General features: G+C 36.6%; 1 protein-coding gene across 2 annotated transcripts in view; it reads left to right on the forward strand.

The window, feature by feature from the left end:
• Positions 1-595: 595 nt before the first annotated feature.
• Positions 596-21,983, forward strand: part of CLIP4 (CAP-Gly domain containing linker protein family member 4) — a 31,179-nt gene continuing 9,791 nt past the window's right edge. For both annotated transcript variants that reach the window (XM_050893576.1, XM_050893577.1), the window contains exons 1-10: positions 596-635; positions 2,885-2,946; positions 3,532-3,678; positions 6,618-6,757; positions 8,260-8,353; positions 9,253-9,414; positions 12,752-12,870; positions 15,153-15,389; positions 18,696-18,831; positions 19,556-19,696. In XM_050893576.1, coding sequence (XP_050749533.1) covers positions 3,546-3,678; positions 6,618-6,757; positions 8,260-8,353; positions 9,253-9,414; positions 12,752-12,870; positions 15,153-15,389; positions 18,696-18,831; positions 19,556-19,696 — 1,162 coding nt within the window. In that variant the 5' untranslated portion in view covers positions 596-635; positions 2,885-2,946; positions 3,532-3,545. The remainder of the gene's footprint in view (positions 636-2,884; positions 2,947-3,531; positions 3,679-6,617; positions 6,758-8,259; positions 8,354-9,252; positions 9,415-12,751; positions 12,871-15,152; positions 15,390-18,695; positions 18,832-19,555; positions 19,697-21,983) is intronic.

A 21,983-nucleotide genomic window follows, 5' to 3' on the forward strand; every position in this document is an offset into this window, starting at 1 on the left:
ACCTGAACTCTCTTAAACTTCCAGCTTCTCAAAAGGAAGTGCTGTGTTGCACACCAGTTGAAAAACCGGACTTGAGTGTACCTATATCCATGTAACATGTCCGCTACTCGTGCTGTAAATTTTATGGAACAAGCAGATAGTGTACGTGCAAGAGGCTTGTTCTCTGAAGTTGATTTTTCTTCTTGAGCACATATAAGTACACGATCAGTAGTCCACTATACATGGTTATTGTGAAAAATAGCATCGCATTTGTGACAAGTTCTGCTATCAAAGCCCTAGCACAATTGTATTTCATCATTTGAAGTGCTTTAGCATTTGCAAGTTTTTTATAGTACTTGCAGGAAAATTTGTATTTGTGCTTTAACACAGATTGAAAATTACAAAATCTTGAGTACATGAAAAAGTTGGATCCTGTACTATACAACTTTTTTTTTTTTTTTTTTAAGGCAGAGGTGCCATGCACTTCGCTGTAACGTGTGGATATCAGGAAACCTGGAGTTGCTCTTCAATCTTGTCAACATAAGTGTGTGTGCATCTGATGACTCCTTCAAGTTTTCTTATTTTTTTTCCCAATGACATTTCTATTTTTCATTTTCAGATTTAATTCAGTTAGAAGAACATATGGCTGGCAAATAGTAAGTATGATACTCTGCTGTGCTAAACTACGCTTGGTGGTAGTTTGGCAATGCTGTGAACAGGAAAATTCTGTCCTTTTTTTCATTTAATTTCTCTAACTGTTTCTTTCTGTCTGTCTAAACTCATCTTACTAATGTAGGGAAATCACTGCTTTTTTGGAAGACCTTCCATTCCATTTCACCAGGACTTCCCACCTGAGTCTGTATGTCTTGGATATTATTAATCCCTCAGGCAGTTGTGTTTTTGCTCAGAAGAGAAGTCATTATGAGGACAACGTCTGTTTGTCTTTTCTCTTTTTTTGAAATAGTTTTCAACCTTTTGCTTTCCTTTTGCCTTTCCAGGTATGCTTGTGTGACGTTAACTGGTTGTGATGTTCTTATACCTGAGCTAGCAGTGTCTGGAGGTAGTCATGGGTGCAGAACATGTTGTTGCCTTGACATTGAATGGTTCAGTACTGTGTCATGACATGGTAATATATTTCTAGATCCAAATTAAAATCCCACGGTGTAAGGATGTGCACACTTAGGTCAAGGGGTGTTGGCACTAGTGTAAACATGTGAAGCCATTCTTTATGGGGTTGGCTCGGCACGTGCGTTGTAGCACTTGGGTCTTCATGTCACCTGCCCAACAACACAGGTTGTTTCCCTGCCTGCTTTGCTTTGGTAGTTCATGTGCTGAATTCTTTTCACTTGCGTGACAGATTGTATTTTCTCCTCTGGCCCCTCAGAGTAAAAGATGCCCTGGATACTTGCAAATGCACAGATTCTGTTCTGTTCGGTCTGCTTTTCTGTGTGCAGTAAACAGTCTTTTTTGTATTAATTTTCAAATGTCTCTGTTGATTTCTAGTTCTAGCAACTTTTGTCATCGTACTTTACAAATCTCACCTCTTCCTGTTACCATCTGCTCAATCTGGTCTGGCTACTTTTCATTGTGTTTGTTTTCTCAGTGTTGTACTGGCAGCGCTGTGCAAAAAGCTTATAATTCCTTTCCTGTCTTTTTCTAACTTAACAGGTTCAGCTATGATCTCTTCTATATTCATGCACATTACTTGTTCCTTTGTGCATTTCTTGAGAGTGTCTGATGTCCTACCTTTAAAAAACTGTTGTGGATTCATGTGTTTTTACAAAGCTTTGTTTTGTTTTGTTTTGCCATAGCCTCTGAACAAGTATCAGGTGGTAGCAAATTTATTTCACTGTTGCCCTACAAAAGAGATTTAATTAGTGACTTGCAGCTTTAGAGACTTTCTAGTCCCTCATACAAGAAAGCTGTTGCTGTCATGCTTATGATGACTATAAAGCCATTCAAAATGTAAACTCTTCCTTACTGGATGAAAATAGTAATTGAAATAATTAGTGATATTTTTGGCCTTGTTGGATCTAAGAATGCTTAAACCAATGGAATTTGATAATGCTGTGGGAAGAAATAGTCCTGCCTTTCCCAGTGGCCTCCTTCTTGATCTTCCCTTTGTGCCAGCACATGCATTTGTTACAGCTGCATAAAACTGAGGAAATAAACTAGTTGGAGAAAAGAGAGCATTTTTCATGTGGACCTCTCTTCTAAGTTGAGGACAGATGGAACTGTGCATGGTGTGCAAGAAGAGGAGGTTTTCATTTATTTACTTCAAGATTAGCATCTGTAATCCACTGCTAAAATGCCTTTTATATTAGAATGTAGATTATGTGAGGTTCCCAAATAGTGTGACAAATTTATATGGGGAAATATTAGAATAAATCTATTCACATAGCTTGTTATGTGTAAGATACAAAAACCAAAATAAGTCTCAAAAACAGACTACTTTTTTATTTTTCCTGTTCACTCATGTGTATAGATTAAAGGTAATAAAAACAAACATGCCTTGAAGCTTCATGAATTCTTTCTGTCAAGCAAACTGGCTAAACAAATTCCTGAGTAAAGAGCACTGTATAGCAATCTCCAGAATAAAAATTCAGGTTCTTTAGTAGAAGCGCTGCTTTTACCCGAGTATTTAACCATGAAAATTCAAGATGCAGAATTTCAGTTTTTCAACTGTGAGATGTAGTCCCCAATAGTGCAATAATGCCTGTTTCTATTAGGGATAATGTTTTTCGTTATTTGTCACTGAATTTGCCTGAGTAGATGTCTTACAAATGGTAGCCAGCTCTCCTCTGATCTTAGCATGTGAACCATAACTAGAATGTAACTTGGCCTGGTTGTTAGAAAATATCACTATAACTCTGTATGGCCATTTAATCTTTCTTCTCTCTCCTAGGTTGCTCTAAGGCCTGAAAAGTTGCCTGGAAACAACACCGGGGTGGAGGTTACAACACTGTGGTAAGTATGCTATTTTAAGACATAGAGGGGAAAAGCTGGGAAAGGAGCTGATACAGAATCATGAGTCCAGGAGTGAATCACTCAGTGATGAATTGTCTGCAGCTTTGTGTGGGAAGATTAAAGTGCTGAGAATTTTAAAAGAGGAGAAAGCGGTAGCTGGTAGCACGTTCTTGCTCATGATGAAGGAAAGGAATATTGCATGCAGAGTATGAGAACAGGTACTTGATGCTTCACATTTTCATAAAGCTGTAAAACACACTAATCCATTCATCGTCACCGTGTGGTTGCGAGTTATAGCATTATTATTTTCATTACTGCTCAAGTGGAAAACAGGGAAGAAATATGTTTTCCATTAGTAACATGCAAGTTTAGTGATGAAGTCAAAACTAGAAGTTGGCTATCCTTGACACCATAGTCTACTAGCTTTTGCTAATTAACTTTATTAGTTTGTAAGAATCTAATGGTAATAGTTTATATTTGCAAAAAGGAAAGATTTTAGTCTCATTGCGCATTATATCTTACTACGATAGAACTAATCCAAAGTATTTCTAATGAGGTTATTTATTCATTTTTTTCCTCCTAAAGTGGCTTTCTAGAAGATGACCATAGAGGATCTTCCAGAACCTTCCTTAGAAGGAGATTCCCTCATTGAAAGAGAACGGTTCTTATTTCCAAACTCTGAAACATCTGTTACTTTTTCTGTTGCTGCAGCACCAATGCCTTCAGACTGTGGTATGTACTTTTAACAGAAAATGAATTTATGATCAGCAGAGAATAAATTTGAATAATAAATTTTAAGAAAAGCTATCAACTGTTAATTTATTCCTTCTTTTGAGAAAAAGTTTACTGCTTGTTAAATGAATTCTCTATTATTTTTTAAAGGAAATGAAAGATGAAGACCCATGCTTTTTCTATTTTTCTGATTGCATACACTTTAAACTATAATATCTTTTCCTTCTTACTGTTTCTTCTGTGTGTGTGTGGTCAGATGTTTGTAGGTTTTTTACATCTCAATGTAGAACTGGGTATTGTGTTAAGATGTAAAATTGCAGTAATTAAATGTAGTTAAGCATCTACATCACATTTAAAACCTCTAGAGTTACACTTTTTCTTGTGCTTTCAGTATGTAAACAATAGACTATAGGGGGATATTTCTGTTGGAAGTATAGATATTTGTGGTGGTAAGGACTGTGAAATGAATGTTAGAAAATTACAGCAAGTATCGGTGATCAGCTTTTGAGTAATGTTGAATTGTCTTCACATGTATACATTACAATAATATTTTAAACAGGATATATAATATATTAAAATGTCACTGTAGGTAAGGATCTTCATAGATAGCTACCATTATAATGCCTTTGAGTATTGCAGAAGATGTTAATAGCATCTATATACCTTAAAAATTACTGCTTCCACCTGTGTTTTTCCCATGCATTGATTACAGCAATCAACTGTAGTCAGGAAAAATAAATACATGTAATGTTCTGTCTTTGACAGACTCAGCATTCTTGAGACCCATTTGATGAGATAGCACAGGTTGGAAAGTTAACTGTTCCATATGATATATTTTAGTACATGAACATGTGTCTTCACATGGTTTGGCCCTGTTCTCATAACTTGTCTGTCCTATTCTACTCTAAGTACTGCCATGATTTATTCTATTCTGCTTTCTTATCTCTTAGAAAAATTTTCCCTTTGTCCTTCTTCAAACATTGTTGTATTGTGATATCTTCTAATAACACTAAAATATCACTACTCTGTCCTACTCAGTCTATGCTTACTCATTGAATAAAAATATTCCTTTTATAGGAGGTCGCTGTCACCTGTGTAACAGTAATGTTACTGAGTCTGGGTAAAGAAGGTTAAACCACAACAGACAAAGATTCTTGGTCATTACGTTAAGTGCATTTATTTTTCCTTAATGCAGTTGAGCACTGTCATCAATGCATGGGAAGGATAGAGGTGGAGAAAGTAATGCTTTAAAGTATCTAGATGCCATTGTCATCCTTTCATGGAACTTTTTGTTTTAACAGATTTTCTGTAACATTTCTTTGGTTTGCAAACTCTACAGCTGATCACCTGTTAAGCACTTATGATGGTTGTTATTAATACGTAATATATTCTCAGGTTTTTACCCTAGTATGCTGATTGTAACAGTCTATTCGAGTTGATTTCTGATACATAATTTGGTTCAGGTTCGTAGCTAGAAATCTTCCTGGTAGAGTAAGAATCATGCATGTTGTGTAAGATCATTAATCTTGTTGGCTAGTTGTCTGTTTACTTCATAGCTTTCAGCAATACATCAGCTGTGGTTTGTGCGGAAGTTAAATATTAGTAGATAAATCAGATCTGTGTCAATGCATGGGACATAGGTAAGAAGCACACTTTGTGTAGTGCTGGGAGATAAGGGGTTTGCTTCTTTTTATATGCTAGGTGCAAATAAAAATTCATGCTAAATATCAGTGAAGTTGTCCTCCTTTTTCATTCTTGTTGAATCAAGGCAATGCAGTTAGAGGAAATCTAGATAGCCAGGAAGCGAGCTCCATATATGCTTTTATGTGTTAATCCAATCTAGAAGTGTGGTATGCTCTTTTTGAGGAAAGGTTATGATGATTCATCCAGAGGTAGTTTATACCATGTCATATACTCAGATGGATGATGCTCTGTTTTACTTAACCTGTATGTCCGTTCTGAGAGCCTTGTATCTGCGATGGATGCAAGCTCACATTGTACATTTATTTGAAACTTTTTTAAAAGGCAACTCCTGGTAGCTGCAGCGGGGGTAAAAGTTCAGTGTTTTCCATGGTTCAGTCATTTGCTGATGACAGTAGGTTCTGCTTCCATTCCCTCCTAATAGCCATTGCTATCCAGATTCTTTCATATAATTTTCCAGAGTTGGAAGAAATTCCATAAATGTAAAATACAGTATGTGTATATACATGCACACACATACACCTGTAAGTAACACGAAATATCATACTTTAATAATAAGATGGTTTTTACACCTATACTTTGGGCTGCCTGAAGCAACATGAGGCTTAAAATCTTAAAAATATGTATTTTTTCTGATCTTGGTTTGGTGGCTTAATTTTTAAAGATGTCTGTTACCTGCAGCTGCCACCAGCTGGGATTGATACATTCATGAAATATCTGAAAATAATGGAGGCCATAGAATGCCTTCCTGATTTGTGCATGTGTTTATATTTTGGTATGTTTTATGTAAATTGTGATGGAAGAAGAAGGAAAAGACATGTTTTGTAGCATATGGAGAAATCATGTACACATTTAATCACTGAGAGTTCAAGAGGCTTGTCTGTGCTTGGGAACAGCTTAGAATCAGCAGTCTTTGGCTAGCTTGAAGCAAGAGTAAACCCTTATTAGCATAATCACTGCACATCTCTCTTAATCCTTGCCTAAAGTTAAAATCAGTCTTGCAGTACCATTGTATTGGTTGCTGATTCAAAGCTTTTTCAGAAGTATAAGCAAGACCTTAGTATTAAAGGAAAAATAGACTAGATGTTAAAGAAAATTTTCTAAATTAATTCAACATTCTGATTTTCCAGTGTGATTAGTAGTGAAGTGACTCCTCTGCTATTTTTTGCCTCTGAGTTTGAAAAACTAGATGCATGTTAAAAGTTATAATTGTACCTAATGATTCCTTTTTTTAACAGAGTTTTCCTTCTTCGATCCCAATGATGCAGCATGCCAAGAAATACTTTTCAACCCCAAAACATCAGTTTCTGAATTGTTTGCTATCTTAAGGCAGTGGGTTCCACAGGTCCAGCAGAATATTGATATTATTGGGAATGAGGTGAGGTATAAATGAAGATCCTTGAATGCTTTCAGTGTTAAAGAAATACTGTGTTGACAACGAATAAAAACAGTTCATTCAGAAACAGAACTAATCATAAACACAGATACAGTTTCTGCCTTTTAACAAGTAGTTAGTGATCAGTGCCTTGTATTCCACATGTTGTCAGCTTTCATTTGGAAAGAGAAAGATGATGGATAAAATTCAGTGCATTTGGATAGGTGGTAGGAACAATGTTTCTTCTCAAAGCAGTTGTTTAGAGACTCTTCACCTTGGTGTTTCAGTGTCCTACTTAGCAGTAATCATAAACTCCAGTATATGAAGTCACAGTGAAGCCTGACCTTAAGGTCAATGTTTCCAAGGCACAAAATGAGTTAGGAACTGAAATCTCTTTGCAACGGTGTCCTGGTTTCAGCTGGGATAGAGTTAATTTTCTTCCTAGTAGCTGGTACAGTGCTGTGTTTTGGATTTAGTGTGAGAATAATGTTGATAACACACTGATGTTTTAGTTGTTGCTAAGTAGCACTTATCCTAAGTTAAGGATTTTTCAGTTTCCCATGTTCTGCCAGTGAGGAGGTGTACAAGAAGCTGGGAGGGAGCATAGCCAGGACAGCTGACCCAAACTAGCCAAAGGGATGTTCCATACCATAGGATGTCATGCTCAGTATATAAACTGGGGGGAGTTGGCCGGGAGGGGTGGATCGCTTCTCAGGCATCGGTCAGTGGGTGGTGAGCAACTGCATTGTGCATCACTTGTCTTTTCTTGGGTTTTATTTCTTTCTCTTTGTTATATTCCTTTTCATTACAATTATTATATTTATTATTATTACTATTATATTTGATTTTACTTTAGTTATTAAACTGTTCTTAACCCATGAGTTTTACTTTTTTTTCCGATTCTCCTCCCCATCCTACTGGGAGGGGGGAGGAGTGAGCAAGCGGCTACGTGGTACTTAGTTGCTGGCTGGGGTTAAACCACGACAAATCTGCAATAGGCTGCTTTCAGAAGACACCTTGTTTCTAGTGATTCCATCCTACTTTCTTATTTTTCTTCTTTTGGATTACAGGCTTTTCTAGACGAGTGAGGAAGTATAGTAAAGATTCTTCCTACTGTAATATAACTGGGGGCTTTTTTGGGGGGGAGGGGGGGATTGTTGAGAGATCAAAGAACAAGGGGAGAAACTTCATAAATGATGTCATTTTCCTGTTGTGCAGTTAAACAGTTAACTTTTCAGCATGTGAAATGTATGTTAGAAGTAATAATGTAAAGAAGCTTTAAAATCTGTAAACAATGAAGGTTAATGATATTCATGTAATACTATTCATATTACATCTGTGCATGTTGCTCAGTTCTGCAGTTACAGTCTATTCTGGCAGACTTCTTTGTTATTAGCCATTGAAATGAATCCAGGAGTCAATATATCTGAAATAAGTTACTAAATAATACTGATGTCAGAGATATGCCAGGGCTAAAATGTGCTTGTTTTCCACTTGTCTCTCAGATCATTAAAAGGGGTTGCAATGTGAATGACAGAGATGGACTGACTGATATGACTCTCTTGCATTACACTTGCAAATCAGGGGCCCATGGTATTGGTGAGTAAAGAAACGTCATTATAGATGTAAAAAACTAATTAATTCACAAAGGCTAATCCCACCGACTATTACAGAATTTTTCCTTGCAGTAGATTTTTTTTTTTAGTGCTTGGTTTTGGCTCTTCTAGTGGCCATCAGAAAGGAAGATACAGAACTGTAGCGCAGTTACAGCTGTGGCAGTTGGGAGTAAGTTGAATTAGTGATACAGGTATTGCAAACAATAGTACCAGCTTAAACATATATTTAATGTAGCAAAGGCTGTTCCAGACTGAGGTAAAAGCTGTGAAATAAGCTATTGACAGGTTTTTTTGCATCAGTGAAACTAGACTGTTTAGGTGACTGGCTGGTTTTTTTTTTTTTTTTGTTCTTTCACCCTGATCACGTCAGAAGAAAACAATAATCTTTGTTTGCATTATTATGATCATAAGTACTGGAAATAAGAGCATATTTACCTCTGTTTGAACACCCCTATTAACTTTTCTATGTTGTACTATTTTGTTGTCTCGAACCCAGTTCTCTGTGTTTGAACTAAGTTTCTGAGTGAGGTCTGGTATAGGTTAGCTTTTCTGGTGCTGGCAGATCTTTTAACATAAACTTCAGCATTATGGTGTGTAATTTTTTTTATTTCTATCAGATACTAAAATCCCTGGTTTTGATGGGTGACACATTATTTACATTAGAGATAAACAGGTGGTGTTATTATATACTATAGTAGAGATTTCAGCCCTTTATGATAAAAGGCAAAGATATCTGCATCCTAATGCTAAAAAGAAATGCAGAGTAATTGTTCTGATGTGAGTTTTAAGAGTTTAACATACATTGTGTTACACATAAGCACGTGCATGTCTTTTGAGGTCAAATATATCTCTAATGCATATTTAAAAAAATGTACCTTGCAGGTGATGTTGAAACTGCTGTAAAATTTGCGACGCAGCTCATTGATTTGGGTGCTGATAGCAGTTTACGCAGCCGCTGGACAAATATGAATGCCTTGCATTATGCTGCCTACTTTGATGTTCCAGAACTTATTAGTGTTATTTTGAAAAATGCAAAGCCAAAAGGTAGGCATTGTTACTTTTGTTTCATCTAGTTGTCCGTATTTTGTTACTCTGTTGACCCTTAGCTGGTGTGTAGTGGTCTTTAAGTGTGGGGTTTGTTTATCCCTTATACATAAATAATTTCTAATTTCTTATTCCTTTAGACAGTCTCATTGGTTCATTTTTCTCTTAACCTATCTTTTTGTGGTTTACTGCACTGATTCCATTGCTGTTTGTTAAACTTGAGCTTTGTACAAGATGGTAGAGAAGTATCTAATAGAACGGAAAGCAAACAGGTTAATTCTAAGTTGTTGAGGACTAAGAGAATGTATGCAGAAAACGAAAGATGTAGCTATTCTGGTAAATTCTTAGGGTTTTAAGATTCCTTAAACATTGAGAAGTATGTTTGAAATGCTGGGAGAAGGGTAAAGGAGAAGTGGGGATTTGGCGATGGCATGTGGCAAACTAGTGACTGAAGCAACATGCTCATTTTTCCCACTTCCTGGCTATCTAGAAGGTCATGTGTAAGGAACAGTTTGACTTTAGTGTTTGGCATGAATAGATAATACCTTTTGGAATGATAATATGAAGGATTGGTAATTGGAGCCCTATTGATACTGATGCAAATGGAAATACAGAAATGGTTCTGAACCAGAACCATTTGTTCCTAATTTGGTCAGGATATCAAAACCAGTAAGCAATTTTAATACTGAAATTGTATGAATGTTAATTTGTTCTACTGAATATCCTTCTGATTGTGCCATTTTGCAAAAAGATTAATACCCTTTTTTAGTTAGTTGTAGCTAAAGACTCTGTCTCAAAATTCTGAAAAGCTGATAGGTTTTTGGAGTACACAAGGCTTGCTTACCACATCTTGAATCGTCATGGAGGTAATTGTTAAACAGTGTTGTTATTGGTATGACATGCTTAAGAGGTAACAAGTGTGTGTTGGTAACAAAAGACAAAATAAGACTGCACAGTAGTTAAGTCCACATCACGTTTTAATAGTCTGGTCTCCATAATTTAGCAGATTAGGTCGTCTTTCAGACCTCATTTGCATTTGGTGTTCCGTCTCCTGTGCAGTGCCTACAGAAGGGGTGGGAATTTGCTCAGATTTCCAAGGAAACCACTCTGGTTAAATGCCTTGGCAGTTGGCAACTCTTGGATAAGCAGATGATTTTTTTAATCTCAGAAAACGTATAAAATGATTTGCCCGGTGACATGAAAAGAGTGGATGGTCTGAATTAATAGAAGGAATAATCTTAGCTCCATACTTCATCAGGCAGTTTGCAGAGAAGGGAGGACGTATGTAGAAGGCAAATATGCCTTGGATAGATCCATGCTGAACTGGAGAAAAAAATGGTTGTTAGTGTATAAATAACTTTTCAAGACAGTGGTATACTGACTCTGAGGCACCCATTGTGAAACAGCCAGTACCACAGATGTTTCCTTTTGATTTACTGCAAAACTATTTCCTTTATGACGCTCTGCAGTTAAATTCTTTATACAGATTTACTCCTCAATTGTTAGAACAGAGAGCTAGTTTGATCTTAGATTTTTAGAGGTTTTAAATATAAAAATTGTTAGACGCTTAAGAATTAGAAATGTTGTGTGGTGCCATTGAACAATGACTGTAACCTGCATGGGTTGCTAATGACAGACCATTGCTGCATATTAATTTCCCCTAGATAGTTTGGGGGTGGTTACCGGGTAACATTTGATGTATGTTTCTTTTTGTCACCTGTACTATGCCAACTTAGACCTAGAACAAAGCTGTAAGAAAAGTGTTTAAAAACTTCAAGCATGAAGCTTGCAAGTCTGAGGAAGTCACACTAGTCTAATTAAAAAAAAAAAAATTTCTACATCAGGTACTGTTTAAAATAGGCGTACATGCACCTGTTGCTGACTCAGTAGCTGACATTACTGATCAGTATTTCTGCAAATTGGTTCCTATGTGTGCATAAAATACTTACTTGATAGTCTTATTAAACATGGAAGTTTCAATGGTTGTATATAACTACACAGCTTCTGCTCAGTTTTAAACTGGTAGTGGTCTTTTGACATTTGATATATAAAAGGTACATCTGCATACGTAGCTGTTGTTATAATTGTGTCATGTGAATGCAGTCTTTTTTCATGCATGTGCCAATTAAATTTAAGATAGCTAAGTTTGTATTCATATTAGTGCAATTGTAAAACTGTTAAAATTTGATCCCAAATTTGTTATCTTTGATATTTATAAAACTCAGAGTCAATTTTTATTAGTATGTATAAAGTTGACATATCTGTGCAGAGACATAAATATTTATATATCTTCTATATGTGTTGATGTTTTATTTGCCCCCAAAATATTAATTTGGTAGAACTATATAAGGATGTTGATACAGTTGGGATATACTTTGTTTATCACATTGTGAGAAGGGCTAGTGGTTTTTGGGACAGAGACTGATACTGGAAAATACTAGGAGACTGTACAGCCCTGAGGTGGAAAGTTTTATGTTCCTCACCAGTATTTCAAATTGGAACATTATTGCTAATACTTGTTGGCTTTTGGTTTGTGTATTAAATCAGCTGGCATTTTTAATTAACAGTCATATACATAATTGACTTAAACTGACATCTCTCTTGTATAGTTTAGGAGAGGAGCCAAAGACTAAATAGACATTAAAACTCCAATCTTCTAGAACAGTAATAACTTCATAGCAGATTGAAAGATATATTGGGAACAACTGATGGAAATATATATTATGCTAAATCTCTTCTAGTCAAAAGCAGTGCTCCATTTTCCAAACTAGCAGTGCAAGACCCTTCAGAGTGCAATTCTTTGAAAACAAAGAAATTATAAAAATCACTAGCTCTTACTTCGTTCTTGGCCATTAGTAATTAAATCAATGTAAAGCAGAGGTATAATTAGCTTTCCCTTGCCCCACTACCTGCTCGCAAAGGAAAACAACTGGTTGAAGATGCATCTCATTTTAACATTTGACACCTAGAAGCAATAAAATATAAATATTTCTGAAACTAATTTACATGCAAACCTGAAGTTACTAACTTGTTAATCTTAGCACAGTAGATTGGGCATCCTGAATAGCAACAATTTTGCAGTTAAGTCATCAGTATTATCAAATGAATGAAAGTAAATGCTCATCTTCCAGATTGGTTCATGGTATGAATAAACAGATGTAGAAAAGGTTGATAGTCTATGTAGAATTAATTCTCGTATGTATTTAGTAGATAAATAATGGTGTCTGTGTATAAATGTTAACATAAACTGTAAAAATGAATGTCCTCTCAAGGAATCTGTAGGGTGAAATGTTCACGTAACAGACTTACATACCTCACATGTGATGTTTAATTGCAGATGTGGATGCCACCTGTAGTGATTTTGATTTTGGAACAGCTTTGCATATTGCTGCATTTAACCTATGTACAGGAGCTGTCAAGTGTTTACTGGAACACGGAGCAAATCCTGCCTTTAGGGTAAGGAGTTAGGTTGTAGATTCACCAAAAGGTGAAAAAAGTATCTGGAAAAATTGAATAGTCTGTCCAGGATTTTGGTTAGCTAAAAATGTGTTACATGGAGTGATAGTGCCTCAGAAAAATTATTTATAGCTCGGATGATTTTGTATGCTTTGTCATACTTGTGTGTTGAAGTTTGTGTTTTTGTGTCACAGTCTAGTTCATTAGTTCAAATAGCTTTCAAGATGTTCTTCTATTTGTTGCTTGAACTTTCATTTGTTAATACTCCTTTGTTTCTTGCCACAGTTGTCGTGGCAGTGGTGGATCTTTTCAGAAATACAGGAGTGCAATCTGTGACCTCCAGAAATGCAGCGTATTGCTTAGCAGTAAACTTAGTCTTAGCATAAGTAACTGATAATGAAGAAACATTAACTGCTCTGCTTACTAACCAAATAATAGGCCTGAGTTATAGTGTAAAGTGCTGCTATATGTGTCTAGCCACAAATCTTGGATTTTGATTGTTTTTTGTGGTTTTTTGGGGGTTTGGGGGGGGGGGTTGGTTGTTTTTTTGTTTGTTTTCTTGGGGTGGGGGTGGAGTTTTTTTTTAGCATAGGCAGTATCAGTTCTTCATTTTCAAATTCAGGGTTTTTTTAATGAGAAATTATAATTGTTTTAAAGGTACTCAAGTATTTTATGTATCACTGATGGTGTGAAATAATCTTGGAACGTCATTGTTCATACAGTTCTTCAAGATATTCAGTCTAGATTGCTTTAAGAAAGCTGTTTTTCTTCTTTGTCTCATTATTTAGCGTGCATGTACATGTTTCAAATTCTATGGCAGCTGTATGTTTGAGTCTGTTGTGACAAGGGATACTGCTTTGTAGTTGCACAAGCATTCTGAGCTGGCAAAAGGTGGCTCTGCCCTTGCGAAAAGCAATCCTGTGCCACTGTGCCCACTTTTGCTGCCTTGCCTCTGCTCTGCCCCCTACCTTGTGTTGACACAAAGATTTGCAGGGCACCTGGTGGGCTGAATTGTGGGACTGATGTGACCAAAACAATTGGTAATGTGGTGACTAAAAACTCAAAGCAAACTCCCCGCTCAACTTTAACCCAGCTATATCCTGTTTTTAAGGTACTGTGACTTGAATGGGGCTGACCTTTTACTTACAGAATGACTGTAGATTTTTAAGGAATGGTAGGCGTTTAATTCTTCAATCCTGCAATAAACTTCTGACCAGAGACAGTGTGTAGAGTTTGCTTATATGAGGACAGCAGAGTGTAAATGCTGAGTAAGGATTATAGTTTTCTAGGGTTGAGACAGGGAGATTTACAGGGGGCTCAGGAAAGGTTGAGCTTTTAGTCTGTTTTTTAAGGAAACAAAGCAAATACAGTCTTGCTCTGCATCATTCCCTCTTTGAGCTTCCAGTAATTTCTGAGTCCAGGGGCTCAGTTGAGACAAATCTGGAAGACTGAGATAATTATGTTTCCACAAACTTCGTGAAAATTGGCAGATAGGTGAAGATCCATACTAATGCCTTTGCTGAAGAAAGCGTAGGTAGAACTTGCCATTGAAGCAGCCTGATAGCCCAACAGCGTACTTGCTGTCTGGCCAACTGGCCTTGAGTTAAGGTTAACTCCAGGTGAGCTGGTACTCCAACAACTCTGGCCTAGGGCAAGTGTCACATGGGACATACAGGGAAAGACAGTCACTGCTCTCTGGAAATGGGGAGTGTTTGGAAAGGACTCTGTCCTTAATTCATCTCTCATGGAATAGTCTGTATCTGAATAAACCTGAACAAATTTACTCAAGTATTTATGTGAGACATCAACTTTGTGTATTCTATACATGCAACATATGTTAATTAAATTCTATTTTACATTTGGGATAAGCCTCACCAAGGAGTAAACTATACACTGGGTAAAGGTAAATTCTTTGGGAGGTGTTAGCTTTACAGTATCGGCATTACAGACCAGAATTCTTGCTTACTTTCCTACATCTGTGGTCAGGTACGCAGATATATACAGGTGTTTTTTTCATGTGTTCTGAGTACTAATAATGTTCTTAAGATTAAAAATTTTGGTAACTTAGCACTTTTGAAAATCAGACACTGTAAATGCTGGTTTATATATCTAAGGATGTTTTGGCATCCTTATTTGAAAATTTGGATGTTCTTATAGTTGTTTATATTCTAGGAAAAATATCTCATGAAGAGGATTAAAAACTTCATAAACTGCTATGGTTTTGCCTGATCGGGTTTATCTTGTCACAACATTAAATCCTGTGCTATGTTATGTTTCTACAGAATGACAAAGGGCAGATTCCAGCAGATGTGGTTCCTGATCCAGTAGATATGCCACTGGAAATGGCAGATGCAGCGGCCAGTGCAAAAGAAATCAAGCAGATATTGCTGGATGCAGTGCCTCTCTCATGTGACATCTCAAAAGCCATGATTCCAAACTACGATCATGTCACAGGCAAGGCCATGCTTTTATCACTTGGCCTGAAACTGGGAGATCGTGTTGTTATTGCAGGACAGAAGGTATGATGAGCAACCTGATACTACCCTCATAATTTCTGGACAGTCAATTTATTTACCCCTTTGGAGACATACCTCAAATCTGAGGGTCTAAAACACTTTCTGGAAGATATGAACTCTGGATGGCAGTAAGGATCTGGTTACAGAAAGTAATAAGCTGAACAGTTATGCGTTAAAGAAAGTCACTACTATGAAAAGCTGTTTTGACAGGCACAGTCTGCATTTTGTGTCTGTAAACAATTTTTTAACAGTCTCCCATAGTACATCAGCATGGCTCAGCTTTTATTAACATTTTTGGTGTCACATCAAAATGATGGTAAAATTTACAGATTACTTTGTGAGTTGCCCAGCTTTCAGTTACGAGTATGCATTTGTGAATTACTCCTGAGAGTTTCCAGAAGGCGGTAAAAGAAAACTTTAATTCTGCTTAGCCTATAGTAACCCAATTTCACTGGTGCAATGCAGCTAAAATCTTTGAAGCAGTGCTGTGCCAATGGGGTTGTTACATGGGTCTGTGCAAGTATAAGAATATAGCTAATACTGGCCCAGCTCAAATGTGAATAGCTTTTAAGCAGCTACTTTGCTAGACGCATTTTAAAAAATGTATTTGAAAAATGTAACATTGATATTGCAGTTAGCATTCATACCTTTTATTTGCTCTGATAGCAAGGGCTCTGAAATGATTTAAGAGTGCCAGAACTCTTTTAAAGATTTCAAATGTTTTTCTGGTAAATATTGAAGGCATTTGTGACCAAAATTTTATGTTTGAGTAGCTTTACCTTTAATAATCTTTCTAGTATAACTTCAGATTTGTAATTATCACAACTGAAGTGTTCTAAAGTGAACTCTACCGAGAGTGCAAAGCAGCTTCCATTCTGTGTTTTCATTTGGTGTATTCTTGAAATTGGGTCAGGAGAAGTGAAGGAATCACTAGCTATGCAGAAGGCATTTTAACTGAAGTATGTACAGGAAGCCGCTTATTCTTCAAAGACAGTAAGAAATTCATAAAGTTTCTTTTACAGAAAGCCATTGCACAGTGAAAGCAAGGGGAAGTAATGTAACTGCAAGTTAATGGAGGCTTTGTAGCAAGAAAGGGAAGAAAGTAGTCCTCCTGTGTATCTTTCCTCCAAGTAAGGCCCATAGAACTGTTTGTACTGTAATGTGCTTACCGTGTATGGATAAAGCTTCCTGGGTTTGTTTGGTTTTTTTTTTTTTTTTTTAAATTGAATATGCTATTACAGTGTTTTTTAAGAAGTTGTTGGAAGCTGGTTTTCTGCTGCCAAAGGCCAGCAGGGCTTTCCAGCTAGCTTTTTTTAAGGGAGCCAAAGCAGTCATATGGCAGGTGGGAAGGAGGAAAGTGATTGTGCTTTTTCGTCTTCCTTTTCCATGTCTGCTTTCCTCCCTTCCTTTCTTTGTGTGCAAGGAGCTGTTCTGCATTACTCCCACATCGTTTCCTACCCACTTTCTGCATTTGTCTGAACGGAGAAGTTGATCTCAGCCCTGTCTTCCCCTCCCCCTTGATACTCATAAATGTGTGCAGGGTGGAGCAAAAGAGAGAACAGAATGATGAAAATGGTGCCCAATTCTTAACCTTCTCTTGGATCAGTTCTCACTTCCAGAATATGGAAGCTGGGACGAGGGCACTGGAACGGCAGCATTTTTACGAGCAATGTTTATGGATTCCTGTTCTCATTCCTGCTTCTGCAGTCTCCTAATATATCAGCTTTAATGAAGCTTGAAAGTCAAACGTAGTAGATGCCAGAGGGAAAGTGGATTCCTCTCTTGATTCCTACTGCACCTGTCATTCTAGTTGTCTTACAGGTTAGGAAGCTGTGTAAGCAGGTGTTTATATGTACATGATTTGGTGTCCCCCAGCTTCACCGGCTCCTGCTGTGCTAGATTTATGTTATCTGAACAGACACTCAATGAAATGTGAGTGCAGGTAAACTGGTAGCTGGGAGAAAACTTTTCTCCTGTTCCTGCCGTGTTTCTCATGTGCAAGATGTCCTCTGCTCCTTGCTTGCACAAGTCCTAGGGCTTGCGCAAAACTGGAACCTCAGTTTTGCCATCTCTACCTCCAGTTTAAGATGCCTGCTCGTCTCTTCTCTCTGCTCAGTAAGTGCCCTTTGGCTGGTGCCTGGAGAGTGGAGGAATCTGTTAAGCTGCTTGGCTAAGCTTCCTCTGCCTGAATTTGATCTCTGGGTCGGTAGCTAAAAAGTCTGAGTCTACATTAGTGTGATGTACCTGCCTATAACAATTGGGTTTAAAGGAGATCTTCAGAGTAAAAGAACTGGCTCTGGGTCACGTTTATTTCTTTACAGAACATTAAGAAGGAGTAGCTGGAAGGTTTTATAGTAAAGAAAAAAAAAAAATTTCTGTCTGTTTACTCTCTGAGGGCTGGATTGGACAGTAAAGTCATAGTAAAAAATGAACTAATAGTATTAAGGTCACATGATGTAATGAAAACTGAGCAACTGAAAGATCAAAGGTTTTTATTACTAAAACTAATTTAAAAATCAAATATAAAAATGAATTTAAATCAATGTTAAATGCATCTCTGTTAGTTATTCCTCCCCCTTTTCGTTGAAGTGTGTGAGCTTATGTATATTTGTGGAGACTGAGGTCCACTAGCAAGACTGGTCTGTCTTGATATTCTTGATAAACCTATCTGTTCAGAGTATATAGTGTATATATATTGAAATAACAACAAAATGTTTAAAACATTTGCTGGCTTTTAAAATTTTGTTTAATCATAAGGAGGGAATAAAACACTTATGAATCTTTTCCAAAGAAAAAATTAAGTATGCTCTGAAGTTTACCCTTTAACCTTTGGAATATATATATATTTATATGTATATATTGATACACACAGAGATATATTTATAGAATTTTTTGTCTAGTATTTCCATGTAATCTCCAGTTCAGCAAGATATCTAGCCATGATTCTGGAACTATTGTTGTGGAAGACACTGAAAGTAAAACTTCTCGTTAGGCATGTATTCCTCGCTGACTTGGAGTTGCATGGTACAGTGGTGCTTACTGTCTAATTCTTGTCTGTTACGAGATCTGTCAATAACCACTGCTTTTGTTTAATACAAAATATACACAGAAGGACTAAGATGTTTTGGAAAATGCATTGGCTGGCAGTGAAAGATAGGAATGTCAATAATCGAGGGAGATTGTTATGTTTACATTTGTTCTGATCAAAAGCTTGGAGATGATTTGCTGTCTCCTTCATAATCTATACTATATTCTCATGAACAATACTTGTTTAACAAAGTCATTCTGTGTTGATGCTTTTTGTGTTAGGTTGGTACGTTAAGATTTTGTGGCACAACGGAATTTGCCAGTGGACAGTGGGCTGGCATAGAGCTGGATGAACCAGAAGGAAAGAACAACGGAAGTGTTGGAAAAGTCCAGTACTTCAAGTGCGCATCAAAACGCGGTATAACCTTTAATTTTTTCTTAAATTTTTTAAAAACATGGATTTTAAAAAAGTGTTGGAAGATATGAACCTTTTGGGAGAATAAAAACAGATAAAGTCTGTTGCTTTTCTTTGTAGTGCTTTGTTTGTTTTATTGATTCTTTTAACTGTTCCTAGTGTTTTGGCTGCAGCTATTTGCAAAACCACTGAAACAACCAACCAGTCAAAATTTCTGGCTATTCCTGGTTATTTCCTTGAAACTGGGAGATAATAATCTTTCCCATTTTTCCATCTATATTGTTGAAACTATTTGTGTTGTAACAATAATGGCCATGTTTCTTTACCTGCTCTGTCTTCCTTTTTAAAAGATTCACGCTTGTAGTTGTTTTCTAGCTTTCAGCTTGAGGTATTTTAATTGATATTTCATGGACACTCATGATATACAAAGTCTTGTGTTTTGTAACAGTGGAGACTGAATGTTACCGTTAGGACAAAAAGGAGATTCTAATCGATAGTTTTACTGACTTCCTGAATTACTCTGTTCAAGTTGCTTGATAAGCCTTTTGGTTTCACTGTTCATTTGAGCTAGTCCTTCCTACCTTAAAAGTGCTTTGACAGCATAGTAAGCTGTGATCATGGCTGAAAAAAACCCTAAATTAATTGATGTAAGAGATTGTAGCCGGAAAGTTTTGTTACATTAATATTACCCCTGGTTCTTTTTTGGCACGTACAATTTTCTCTCCAGGTATCTTTGCACCTCTTTCTAAAATAAGCAAGGCTTCTGATCACAAAAAAAGCTCCGTACGAAGTTCTTCCATGCGGTCTTCACCTTTGGTCAAATCCAAGAAAATAGATGTGACGCACATAACTTCCAAAGTGAACTCTGGTGAGTATTTTCTTGTATGTTGAGACAGGCTAGAGAGATACTAATCTTCAAGAATTAGCACCAGTCCAGTAAATCTTGGTATTAAAACACTTGTTTGGAATTGGTTCATCACTTGGGATGAGAAGGTGATAAGATATTTATTAACTACGTGTTCTCATTGTTAGAAGTTCACTAGCCTGTAAACTGGTACTGGAAGGATGTTGTGTGTAGCTGTTTAGTGACTATAGTGATCTGATGTACTACAACAGGTTATAGTCTTTACATACGCTATTAAAAAAAAAAAAAGTTCACCACAACATTTATTCTCGAGCCATTAAAATAATTTCTGATTGGCTGTGATATCGGTTAAATGTCTAAACTTAATGTGATTCCATTTACCAAGATCTTCCTGCGTAACTTGAAACATCTTGCTGAAATCAGTGAAAATCTAGAAACTAATCTATATACACCTTTTATGTATAGGAATTGAAGAAATTTAATTTATGTTCTGGCAAAATGATCAAGGAACTATTTAACTGATTGTGTTTTATCTGCTAATTAAGTTATCTGAGTAAAACCAGATGCAAATTAGAAGAGAAAGGATGTCCTTGTAATACGGCCTCGATCTACTTATTGGAGTTACAGACTCAGTCCCTGGCTCTGGTTTAGTTTCTTAGTAATTTACTCAAATTACTTAATCCTTCTGTGTAAGTTCCCTTCTTGTGAAGTAAGAATGATGCATCTTTTCTGTCTGTTTAGGTTCCAAGGTGTTTGGAGTACAGACTTCCCTGCTGTGTACAGTGCCCACCATGCATAATTTGGCCCTGTGTCTGGCTCGCTACATAATAATGTTGTTAAATATATTACATTAGCATTTCTTTTGCCTTTTGAACCCTGTTTAGGTGACTCATACTAAGGCAGCACAGCTTAAGGGATGGAAGATACGCATACATTCTCATCGAATTTACTCAAGCACTCTAAAATACTACACACTTTACCAGTAATACGCAGGGTTTAGAAACAATGTGCCAGGCTGGTGGAAGAGATGCATTTTGGCAGCATTTTGGACGACTTGTGTAACTCTTCTCTACATAGATTGAGGGGGAAGTAAGCTTTAATTATGTGTATTTACAATTAGCACAAGATCTAAGCTATTTATAAATGGACATCTTGCATAAAAAGCTTCTCAGAATAATTGGTTTGTTAGGAGTATTGCTCAGGAGCAGATCTAAGCTGACTTTTTCTGTTAAATATTTTTCAATGTTTGATTCAGTTTGTTGTGAACTGTTTGTAACTCATTAAACTATAATGGAAAGGACTGTGTCCTTTGTCACAGACGGTGTGTTCCAGACAGTTTAGTCATAAACCACCTTTTCTGTCACAAAGGTGCCTTTGTGTCTTTGTAAATTTTAAACATTTGATACTTTGCTTTAGGTAAAAATCAGAGTGAGTTATGCATCATCTGCCCAGCAGAGCTTACATCCACTAACAGTAATCTGGAAGCTGCCGTTTGTAAGATGTTCTTGCATTGAAAGGCCCATTAGAATTAATGTGCCTGGCTGATTCACTGGCTGGAGTGGGAGGATAAAGCTGCAAAGGCAGAACTTTGTTTTGCAGTGTTTATGTGCATCACCAGATTACATTTCTTTCCTTTAAACTTCATCCCTGCAATACACTGGTTTGTAATGATCCAAGAAAAATTAATATGCTTTTTGTAGATACGGTTATAAGCTGCAAAGTAAAATATAATACTGTGTAGAGATTTTCAAATTTGATTTGTTTCTACTGGATTTGAATAATCCGTCAGACTGATGATAATGGGTCTTTTTCAAGTTTTTAGGAAAAGGATTACTGTGATCAAATTGAGAAATGTGTTATCAGTCACAAACACTATTTTTTTGATCTGATGCCTTAATGGCTAAACCATAAAACTTTGGAAAATACAGTACACTTGCAAACTAGTTCAGTCGCTGTAGCTGAATTAAGCCGAGAGATGTAGTTAAATAAAAAGGATGTGATTTTTCTTTCATGACAAGGAGGGGATAAATCATAGATGAGCTTGCTCTTCATTGAGTTAGGGTGGGAACCTATCAGAAATGCAAAATGACTCTTCACAAGTGATAACTTATGTGGCAGTACTAGTTCATACGCCTATCACAACATTGCTGCTCGAAGAGTTAGTCTCTTAAAAATCGTATTGGCATACTTACTTCATTATTTGTGGACTGAATGAAGAATTGGTCTCAAATCTCTCTCAAAACTTTTATGTGTAATCTTTAATGCAGGCATTGTGAAATTAATACTAGTG

This window comes from Gymnogyps californianus, chromosome 3 (genome assembly GCF_018139145.2).
Source record: "Gymnogyps californianus isolate 813 chromosome 3, ASM1813914v2, whole genome shotgun sequence".
Classification (NCBI taxonomy): domain Eukaryota; kingdom Metazoa; phylum Chordata; class Aves; order Accipitriformes; family Cathartidae; genus Gymnogyps; species Gymnogyps californianus.